General features: G+C 38.4%; 1 protein-coding gene across 6 annotated transcripts in view; it reads right to left on the bottom strand.

The window, feature by feature from the left end:
* The window catches only part of ADK (adenosine kinase), a 292,330-nt gene that overhangs the window by 259,605 nt on the left and 20,644 nt on the right, over positions 1-12,081 (bottom strand). For 4 of the 6 annotated variants that reach the window (XM_040564497.1, XM_040564502.1, XM_040564503.1 and 1 more), the window contains exon 3: positions 676-729. The exons of the other annotated variants lie outside the window; for them this stretch is intronic. In XM_040564497.1, coding sequence (XP_040420431.1) covers positions 676-729 — 54 coding nt within the window. The remainder of the gene's footprint in view (positions 1-675; positions 730-12,081) is intronic. 6 annotated transcript variants of the gene reach the window in all.

Genomic DNA, 12,081 nt, shown 5'->3' with positions numbered 1-12,081 from the left:
AAATGTTTCATTAAGTTATCAATGGCCACTCTCCTACAAGACAAAAGAATGATCCATTCAAAAACAAATCTATTTTTTCCTCAAGGAACAATAATTTTAGGCTACAGAAGTCAGATTAGCCAAAACAACCAATCAGTACAATCAGTCAAAGTGAGTTTTCAATACAACTGACAGGACTCTGGTGACTCTTCGCTACGTTACAAACCACAGCCAGGTTGTGCTGACAATTTGCTAAGGTGGGGATGGCCATAACATCACACAGCCAGGCAAATTTAAAAAGCGAGTCAACACCGAACCTGAAAAAAGTCTTCCATCCAATTTCTGTTAAACAAATATTTCACTTATACACGGATATACTGCAGGAAGGCAGTAACTCTTAGTGTAACCAATTCTATAAAAAAGACATTGACTAGGATGAACAGTACGAAATTTAAGTTGTGTGTATATGAACTGCACTTAAGAACAGAATTATTCAAGAATGAAGTGATTGTGGCATTTTTTGTGTCTTGTTTTTTGAAACTCAAGGGGTTTCCAAACTAATATTTTAATTTGCAATAGACTGAAGCACAGAAGCTATTTCTGAAAACAAAAGATTTCTGCTTCAGGTCTTTAATAATAAGGTATATAGATACATAGAAAAGTAAACAGGCATGTATATCACCATAAAAGGCTTACAATTCTTTGTGCTTCTCCTCTGCCAGAATTTGGTCATTTGGCTTCAGCCCATACCTTGAAAATAAAAAACACAGAACAATTATTGACTTGAGAACTTAGCTATAAAATGTAGCTTTATACTTTAAAAATAGCAAATTATCATACTATGTGATATTTATTGATTCAGGTACCTCTGATATTGCAAGAACAAAGTTTTCTAAAGAAAATTTTAGACGTTTTTTAAAGTAAATTTACAATCACTCGAAAGTTCTGCTTTTATCACAGCTTCAAATACGACTAGATACTTGGACTGCCTACATATCAAAAAATCATTGCACTTCATACCAAAACTATCCACTGATCTCAAAATTTCAATCTGGCAGAACATGTTTCCGAGGATTACAGACAACATAAACATTAAAACTAGCTGCAATGTTTCCCCCTTAAGTAAATCAAAGTATTATACCAATACCTAAAACATTTTGTAGGTAAAAGAAGTATGTACACACAAATATATTTTAACAGGCTATTTACGAGGAAAATTTCTGCAGTCCACTTAGGAAACCTCTGATGAAAAGGAAAGCAGGAGAGAAGGAATCCCCCTTTGCTAGCTTGAGCTAGCAGTCAGTTTCAGAGGACAGGCTACCTGCACTGTGAATTGGAGAAAGAAGGGAACCAGCATGGGCCACTGCTAGTCCTGCTGCAGGCTACACTGTCAGTCACTTTGAAAAACCTTTAAAAAGTGACTTTGCTTGTGCTGCGCCTCTGAAAAAAGTGTTTTACCCTCTCAAAATATTCCACAGATCTAACAACAATGTGGGGTTGTCCCCCCATATGTAATGGATATAATGGAAGCAGATACAAGTAAAGAATGTTTTTGATAATTCTGCAAACAGTACCTGCTCATGCTTCAGAATAAAGGAGCTCTCCATCGCCGCTGTGCCTCTGCTTTTGTTCCATTCTGCCATCAAGTGCAGAGCCATACATTACTCCTTCTGAGTAAAGATTCTGGCCACTAACTACAATCAAGCTATCTTGCATATCAATTGTTGTTTCAGATGAACAGATAAAATTTTCTTGATACCATTTTCTGATTATATTCTCCAAAACTGTTGTGTGTTTCTTTTTTCCAGAATTGATTTAAAACGCAAGCATCAACCCCGGACACATTCTCAAGCTCACCAGTGCTGCATTCAAACATAGAAGACATCAACAACCTGACCCATTTTTTTCCTGTTTACATACCCAGACACTGCCTTTGGTTATTTCCCAGAGCATCCTGCTGACTTGCATCCATTTATCCACCTTGCTACTCAATCCTTCATGCAGTCCCTTCCAACCAGGGTACAGCGGAGCCCATCCACATTTGCCTTCTAAACACAGAATTTGCATTTGACTCAAAGCAGACTACACAATGCACTGTCCGATAACAGACGCAGGCCACCTGGTTTAAATGCTGCATCTTCTTTACAGTTTACCACTCTTTCACTCTGTAAACCACAAATTTTGAACTGTTGTGACCTTACGTGTACTTCCAGATCAATGTTTTCCTTAGTGAATAGCATTAGACCCTTTTTCTTTAATGGTGAAGGTCCGGCCCAACGCTTCCTAACACTGCTGCACCCTTCTGAAGATCTCTGTTTGTCATGTCTTAAGCATTTTATTGATAGCAAATAGTAATATATCAGAGAAGAAGACGACAGCTACCATGACATTCCAAAGGAACATCTGTCAGAAGTCCAAGGACTGATTTCTGCAACCTGCAGTCTTAAAATGCAATCAGGTTGTTTGGCAAAGGGATCGACCTGCCACAGACAGCCATACCCCTGACTGACTACTTACTTGCTTTGTTAAGCAAGCTACAGCAGAAGCTGTACAGCACAGGGAAACGCTGCCAAACAGGCGTGGGGCTTTATCTGGGGTACGCTGCTGACAGCACAGAGTGGAGCTGGCGAGGAGTGTAGGAGGGAACCATTTGCTCCTGCTGAAGTTTACAGAACAGTTCCTTGGCTGAACCTTAGCTTACCTCTTTTTCGTTACCCCTCCTTTGCTACCCCTCCTTTCTTTTACCATGAAAATGGCCTTTTTTTGTTTGTTTCTCCAATATTCCTCCTTGCCTCCTGAAGATACTGCTTTGATGGCAGCAACACGTCAGGGAGTTTCCCACAAAATGGGCATGCTTGCAGAAGTCACACTTTCATTAGTACTTTCTGCATTAAGACAGGATGCATATTATATTTCATACACAGCTGAAGTATTTAATAAATGTAAGTGTGCAACTAGCACAGTGAACAGCTTACATAATGTTTGCCAACATGTGTTTTGTAGGCAAGATTGATAAGTACCAGTTGGCTTTTCCTAGCTGATGAAGGTTAGATTTGGAAGAATTTCTCTCCCCCAGATTTCTAAAAAAAAATTTTAAGAGCTGAGCCAAAAATGCAAAATTGAGGTTAAAGATATGTAATCTGAACATTTTAAATAACTTAGGACATTTTAAACTATTTAAGCAACTGAAACAACACATTGCAAATGTATTACACATTTACAGTTCTACTATTAAACTAGAAAGAGAAGCAAATATGCTTCAGAAGTGGGCAAAGGAGCTGAAGGGATCACAACTTGAAATTTCACTGGGCAGAAAACAGAGGAAACTCAAGTTTAATACATCCTAGCACTTCAGATACTGATTATTAATTTTGACTATCCAATACCAATTTAAGATAAAGTTCAAACCGCTAATAGTTTCTTCATCACTGCTCAGAAGACTATTTCAAAATAATAAGAATCTGTAACGTTCTACAGAAAGATTGCTAGTAAATGTCAAAACAAACTGTAGTACATTTCAAAAATGATATTTTTAAGCGCTTCCTGATGTCCTTCAGGGACATTTAATCTACTGAAAGAATAGCCAACGTTCCAGCCACCCGTTCCCAGATGGCAGCTGCACGCAGGCATGCTGAGGGGCAGACAGAGCCCTCCAGCACAGCGCTATCACCCCGCACAGCTGCAAGCTTCCACCAAGCCAGCTCAGCTGCCTGGCCAGATACACACAGCCCGGCCTGTGCACCGTGCAAGCAACTATTCAGGCAGTCTGACAGGCTGCTGGTTTTACCTTGGGTGAAGCCTCCACTTTAGGAAGGCATTAGCTTTGTCCCCTTACTTGGTTCCTCATGGAATTTCTTAAGCTCCACCATAGTCACTTCAGCACACCCTATTCTGATCAAAGCTCAATCAACGTATCTGCAAACATAGGCTATCAGATCACTGTTTTATCATCCATCCTCTAGCCTCAGTTTAAACAAGGAGTTTCACAACCCCTTACAAGACCTTCTTCTAGTTTGGAGCTATTATTTTTTCTTTACTTTAAATGGCATTCTTTCGAACCTGGTTAACAAAGAGGCATGTTCAGGCACTGAAATTACCAGGAAAAGTGTGCAAGTTAAACCTCCTAAATTTCGTCCAGAAACCCAGACCCAACTCCAATTGAGTCTCTGGAAAAGCATCTCTCTACCTTCAGCCTACAGCAGGGAGTAGTGACACAGGACGTCCACACCAGCTTGCTAAGCAAGGTGATCTGAATACCTCCCGTTAGGCCATAACTCCTTCACTCCAGGCTATTAATAAACCAGAGATGCATTTCAACAAAAGAAGCTTGAAATTACCGGAATTTAATTATAAAGTATGTTTTCGCCTTCCCAAATCGGCCTTCCCAAATCTCTCAATCTTTCTTCTCCCATTTGTTTTCAGTTATTCAGATGGGAACTTAGTGTTATTTCCTCCCTTCCTAAATTTCACATTTCTAGAGCCAAGTACATGCACAGATATATACATAATCAAAATTGATTTATACACAATTGATATATACACAACCAAAATTGTCCCCCCCCAAAACAATACTACGTTAATCTTAAATATTTTCTCTTTCAACAAGCCTGGAAATAAAGTAGCACAGGCAAAGACTAAAAGATTATTGCAGACACTGAGGACAGACATTACATAGAACCAGAATAACATTAAGGAAATATGGAGGTACATATAGTTATATATACTCTATAAAAATGCTAAGGCCACTTGCAAGAGTTTTATGTACGTAACAGCTAAATATACAACTCTGGCCAAGAGTTGGTTATGGTGCTACCAAAAGGAAAAACAAAAAACAAAACTACGAAGCGTACACATTTTTCACTAATTTTTACTTTTGTAAGTGTATGACTTTCCCAGCACTCACATACAAAATTATCATCTCAACTCCAGTTTTTACAAAAATATAATTTTATGAAATGTCTTTTTTTTTTTTTTAAAGCACACTAGAACCTGTAAGCTCAGCTCTGACTTGTGCGATGCAATTTAAAGACCTTTCTGAAACAGCAAGCCTATGACTCACTTTTTTTTTATTTCTCCTAATATGACAGGTATGGAAACTAATGCCCTTGAACTTTAGTCAGCATTTTGCAAAACGCTCTTAATTTAACGAACAGCTGTAAGGCATGTTCCCCTTCATGCAGCATTCAATTTTACAAAGCCTTAACCAAATGAAAAAGAAAACACAGCCTACGCTAAATACGTACTGGTGAAAAACTTCAAGTGAATATCAAGTTCAGATCTGCTCTATGTACCAGACTTTCCTGAAAAGCTGGTAAAACTCATCTGTCCTAAGGCAAAAACCTAAGACTGGTGATGATTAAACAGGTTTTTAAAATGGCAATACAACATCCTTGCTTTAAAATTCACTTCCCTTTTGAAATTTCTCCTGACTTGAATCTACCAGCCAGGAAAAAATAAAGAAAAAAGAATAGCTGAAAATTGCACAGGGTTCAAAATAAAAAATCAGCATGGATATATATTGCTGCTTGGGCCAGAAGAGTCAAGTCAAGAACTCCACTGTACAGACTACCCAGAAACATGGAGGTACACAAAACTGTATACATACATACACACACATATCCAAGTAATATTTCATGAATATTTTCAATAATACTTGTGAAGGAACAAGAAGCTAGAGATAAAAAGATATTTTTGCATTAGCTGTCAATGTGAGTAGCCAGCATGAAAAAAATGGAAGCTATCTGAGTAATACAAAAACAGTAAGGCATTCTAGAAAGCTCTGAACATAGATATCTGTGCAGTCATTCCTCTACCTTGTTCGACGAACAAAAAACATGAACCTTGCCACCGTCCATGGCTCTGACTACCCTGGCTCCCCTTTCAATGATCTTGGGCTTTGCTGTTCCATCAGCTCACTGTACCTGACAGGCTCTGCTGCAGTTATTTTAACTGTTTCCCAGATTGATTACACTGGAATGCATGAAATGGTACATTTCTGAAATGAAATTCACAAAAAAGGTCACCAAAAAAAGCAACCAAGTGATTTCTCTGTCAGAGACCCAAAGCTTCTTGGTTGTGTGAACTCGACAAGAATTCATGCTATAGCAGGCTATGCTTCATCAATAAAAGAAGAGACCTTTTTTAAGGCAGAGCTTTGCTGATGCATTTCTTCATAAGTTTTCAACAAAGCCAGTAAAAACCCTTGAGGCCCTGAGCAGCCTTCTTGTACTTCGGATCAGTCAGAACACATTTCCATAAGAATGATTCCGCAGTTACGCTGTTTCAGCTTTCAAGTGATGTTAAAGCTACTTTCACTGTTCTAAAAACAGAAATGCAGTCCCTCTTCTGGTGGTTTTTCTTAATAATTCATCCTCTAAAACGAGGACAGCCAGCCAGTGGGACACTAGTGCTTACATGTCCTTCTTCAGTCTGTATTGCTCGCTTTCTACCAAAGGCCGTTAGCACATCCCACCAGATCTTCCAGGTTAGAAACACTGCCACATGTGAACCTGCTGCCACAGTGCTATCTCACCAAGCATTTACAGACCAGTGCACAAAATAAACCCAATCTCCCAGAATATTTAGCTGATGAGATGTATGGGGGGACAGGTACAGGATGTCAGCCTTTTTATTAATTTCCTTCCGGAATTTATCGGCTAAGATGACTAACGATGCCCTAACTGCTAACTCCGTTTCTTCTGACTCCATCTACACAGAGATCAGAAGACAGTAAGTGAATTGCTTTTCCAACAGCAGTAAAATGCTAGTAACTGCAAGGCAGGATTTCTGCATTTCTGACAATGCTACCGTTGATTACAAGTTTCAATAATGCTTCATGTAGCCTCAATCTACTGATTAGTCTAAAAATCCTTTTCACGTATAAAAACAAGAAGCACAAGCAGCATGACTTGCATTTGTTTGGATCATTACATTCAACTGGCTAACTCAGATTCCAGGGGCTGTGCATTTTCTAAAGCCAGATGAAAACAAAAAAGCACAAGCCAGACCAGACCTTATGCACGAATTCAGCAGCCAAATTCATCATGGACCAGATGCAAACAGCTAAACCAAAATTAAAGTTGTGTCATTGGCACATACAACATAGTCCAAATATTTGTTTTAAAACATCATTCTTTCCCCATAGAGCTCCCCAACGAAGAGCTTTGATTCATATCCTGAAAGTCACCGTCTCTTGCCTGATTGCACTGCTTTTCTTCCGCAACAGGGTGATACATCTGCTTTTGATCCTCCCCACTCTCCCAAATCCCTCTGTTGCTTTGCTATCTTCTCCCAGCTTCACCACCTGAAATGCACCATGCTTCCCACTCCCTCAGCATTTCTCTCCCATTTGACCTCTCTCGCCTTGTAACAGCACAGCTTCTCCCACCTACCCTTTCACATGCTTCTCTTGGCCTCAAGTTGACTGCAGACCAGGCACCCTTTCAACACCGATTTCTGTCTTCCACGACAGCTGATCACCAACTGCTGTTACTCTAGGATGACCTTACACAGTTTATACCATTTCAGAAGATATCCTTACTGAATAGATATTGCTTTGTCGCCAAACAAAATACAAGTCCAGAACCATTTCCTTGAGAAACTGAAAGATTCAAAGGGTTTGTACGATAGCAACACAATCCCAACGAAAACCTGACTCTGGAAAATCTCAGTCCTGCAACAGTCCACTTCCACTAACAAAAGAGAAGACTGCCTAAAAGTCTTTTAAGACATTCCTTTAGTGAAGTACTGGGGATGTAAGAGATTGCACACCTCAACTGACTTCATCAGGGATCAGCACTCGACCCAGCACCATGCCACACATCTAGGCGTGACCTGGAGTTAAATGCATTAAGTGCTGATGAAATCCACAGATGACAGCAAACTGGCAAGGATATGCAGTGACAACAGACCATTCTAGCAGACAGCAAGGCAACCCCATTCATATGTGACTTTAAAACACAAATGCAGAGCGAAGCAGGTAAATAAAAATAAGAATATGGGCAGGGATAAAGCATGTTCCACAGAGCAGTAGTTTGGGGGTGGGTGGGATACATCAGATGCCATAATCTGCAACTAAGTCAACATGAGCTTCCACCTTACGTCAAATGGTGAAGACACCAATGACCTGGTTTAATATAGAAATAGGGCACAGCAAACAGAACAATAAAAAACAGCAGATCAACAGAGTGAGTGGTCAGCCTCAGTAATTCTTCTGTCCCCTTACATTCCTGAACAGAAGATCTATCTAAAACATTTAAATTGGGAAGAAAAGTAAATCAGAGTAAAGCACCTGCTAGTGATAATGGGAAAGACACATACAAAAAATATCATCAAGGAAGGTTAAGATACATCTGTCTTAAAAGCATTGGAAATAAATGCCTTTTTCATTGTTACCAATGACACTGAATCAATACCAGCTGGGGAAAAGAGCATGCAGCACTCTACTGGCAGAAAACACTGACTAACAAAACATCTTCTTCAGGAGGAGTTTAAGTGCAACTCAAACCACAGATTTTGGCTGTTCCATTTCTAAGATGTTCCAGACTTCAAGCACAGGTACTGGAACGGGCACACCAGTGCTGAGAAAATGAAGCCACATCCTTGAAAACCCAAGGAAGAGCTGCTGGTGTTTTTATTTTTCCATCACCATGCTTTTCCCAGTTCCTGTGTACTAACACGACTGTAGTCATATTCAGCTGCATCACATCCTAGATAAACATCTGTTTTTCAGAAAAAAACTTGTGGAATTTCCGGGTGAAAGAGATCCTAAGAGTACCAGCAAGAAAGACTTTTTTTTTTTTTTTTTAACACCACACTTACTATGAAAATGAAAGATGGATTTAAATTTCAAACACAATTAAGTACAAACTACACTCCTAAACCCTAGAAGAAGAAAACCCACTACACTGTAATACAATTACAAGTGGGTTTTACCCCACAATTTTCCTGCATGGATATGATCACTATTTTAAATATAAAAATTACTAGGTATAGCTTTTCTGGTGTTTTTTTTCTTTGTCGTCTCCCCCTCTCCCCTAATCAAACTTTTTCCTAAAGAGCTGCTTTTAAATTATTCAGTGCAGCAAAATAGACTCCCTACTGATAGTGTGTTTGCAAGTCGGGACTTTAAGTAGCTATTAATATTGTAAGACAGATTTAAAGAGCTTTTGAAATTGAAGTCAAAACAATAATAGGTTTAAATGATTAAAAGGGATTAAGAAAGCCAGGAAAGTCCAAAGCCTGTTAATCACCAGAATGCAGAAAACTATGATCATTTAATAGGGTAGGCCCTATCACTTTGGACTTAAGCATATAGCAGGGACCTTGTCAAAATGGTTTTCTTAACTACAAATTAGTGTGCTAAAAATTTACAGTCTCTAGACACTGAGTATCTATCTAAAGAGAAATGTTTTTTGCAGTAATCATTTTTGAAATATCTAACTGCAAGTGCCTTTTTCAAAGCCAGTCACCACACTTCACACATTTTTTTTTTTGTGAAAAGATTACTCTGGATGCTCAGAGTACTCATAACATTGATAGAAAATATTTTTGGTTGACCTTTAGTAATTTAAGAAATAAAATATTATTTGAATTTGTGCAAAAGTCTAGGCTGTTCTTTTTATAGACTGAACTCTTCGATGTATTCTTTTAATAGTACCCCTTTGAGCATTCAGTATTTAAACCATATTTTAGTCACATCAGTCTTTTTGCATTATTTTTGTTCTGACATAATCTAGCCTTTCCATACTGATTTTCTTCAACCAGAAATAAACGTTGGCTTGTGTTTATAATCAAAATTAGTTCATCAACAAACCAGTTTTCACAATCTTGCATTAAAATTTCATTTACATAATAACTAATAAAAAATTAACAAAAGCAATACACACACAATCTAATCTAAACAATAATAATCTGCAGGGTTCCAGTTCTCTTCTAGATGGCCACAATTACTTATTATCACTTTAAAAATGTATTGTTTGAATTAGTTTGTACTAGTTCTACAACAGATCTTACCAGCACTAGTACTGAAATTCCCCAGATACCTTGCTGCTGCATTAGCATTAGCTCTTCTTCTTGACAAGGAGATTATAGCAAAATATCATTTGGGGAAGGCAGTCATGTGGTCATGGAGGTGACCCTGAGATTCTGATGAGGAGATCTATAGATTATTTTAATGATTTTTTCTAAATAAAGACTTGCTGTATGCCCTATATGAATAACACTGAGCTCGAGTGAGCCTCTTCACGCTTGAAAATGAAGCCTTCACCTTGTTTTTCTACGAAGGAGGCACACTTGTAAAACAATTCTCATTAGGTATCAGGATGAAGTTCAGTAGCCTCTATTTCTACAGTAAAGTTCAGGTTAGTACTTTGGACAAAACTAACACAGGCAGTAAACACAACACTTGTAAATATAAAGCAACTCTTAGGATTCATCAACATACAACACATTTCATAACTGAATTACAGCTTTGTCCCCATACTAAATCTGTTCTGTCTCCATCACTAAAAGGAAAAAAAAATAATCTAAAACACAGTTACTTTAATATCTCTAGCACAAAGAAAGAAATACCTCATCAAGAAAAATCAGTAAGATGCAGGAAAAAACTTCTGTCCAGTGATGAACTCATAAACCACTAACTCAGTCCATAATATTACTTTCAAACAATAAAATCCTCCAAACAGGAGGATACTAAAAGCACTGAGGCTGTATCAAATTTTGATTAATCTTTATCACTTTCTGCTCTCAAAAATACTAAGAATTCACCTTTTCATTATTCATAGTGATCCAGCAAGACTGGTATATCATACTTTAAAATGCACTGCTTTATTTAGAGACCATAACAGAACTAATATATGCAAGACTCAGTCTTACATAGCACTTTTCTTGTATAAATTTTATTTATTTAAAGATAGCTTAAGATGTAACTTGGGTTTTTCGTTCCCTCCCCCGCCAGTTACCCCACTTTATGGATGTTTGTTACAGTCACACTAAGCAAAAGCACCAATTCCATATTACTACAGTTTCAATGAGCTTTTGCTGTGCTTAGCAGCCAGGTCTCCTCTATCATCTGTGGAGGCACCTCAGCACCTGTTACAGGACAGTTCAGCCTACAGAAGTTTAAGCATACAACTGTCGGGTACCAGGGGTAGCTCATGTCCCTTAATCCACCTTCTCTAATTTTATTTTATTTCTTTTTAAACATTGATGAGGGCAACCAGTAAATTAGAGACACAAGTGCTGCAGCTTTATGAAATGCCAGCTATGCTGAAAAAACATACCAAGCCACAAAGAACATTAGTTTTATTGGGAAAAAACAGCATGTGAAAAATGGCAGAGAAGGTTTGTTTCTTTACTGCAAACATCTTAATTTCATTTAAAAAAAAAAATGCAGCAGCAACACCAGGATGGAGACTCGGGGAAGAGCTGGAGAGAAACTTCTTGGAATCTTCTCCTACCACTGGAGGATCAGAGGTAGCAAGAACAGCAATCACTGCTTCTGGGAAGAACGGCTCCTCCCTTTTGCTTCTAGCCATTGCCACTGTGTTTTGCATCTTAAATCTCACCCACAGTTGCAGCCACAGTATCTGGCCCAGACACACAGGATTCTGGCAGAGGAAAAAGGGACCGAGGCATTTGGATGGTTCCTGCCACACACGGCCCAAAGTAGCTTCCTGCTTCGACTGAATAACAATTTTGACCCAGGGCTGGTTGTAGAAAAAGGTGCTTGAATATTTCTAATTTTGTGACTCGGCAGATGTTTCAAATTCAAAATATCCGCCTAGGGTGCTAGGCTTCTTGCATTGATTTTTGTTTTTTAATTATTATTTGTTTTGGTTTTTTTGTTTGTTTGTTTGTTCTTTTTTTTTTTTTAACCCCAGTTTATATATAAAACTTGAAGTGTCCTACCTTTGAAAATGTCAGCTATGCCTCAGTATGTTCTTGGCCAAAGCAGGAACCAGTAGCTGGCACTTTGAAAATGATAAAAAGCTAGCAATTGCTGAAGCAATTTACCTCAACTAATTCAGTATGTTGAATGGTGCAATCTGTTGATTTAACTCTACACATAGTTTGCCTCAGTTCATATATGACACAAAAATT

The sequence above is a fragment of the Cygnus olor genome, chromosome 7 (assembly GCF_009769625.2).
Source record: "Cygnus olor isolate bCygOlo1 chromosome 7, bCygOlo1.pri.v2, whole genome shotgun sequence".
Taxonomy (NCBI): Eukaryota; Metazoa; Chordata; class Aves; order Anseriformes; family Anatidae; genus Cygnus; species Cygnus olor.
This window is presented reverse-complemented; position numbering and strand designations above follow the sequence as displayed.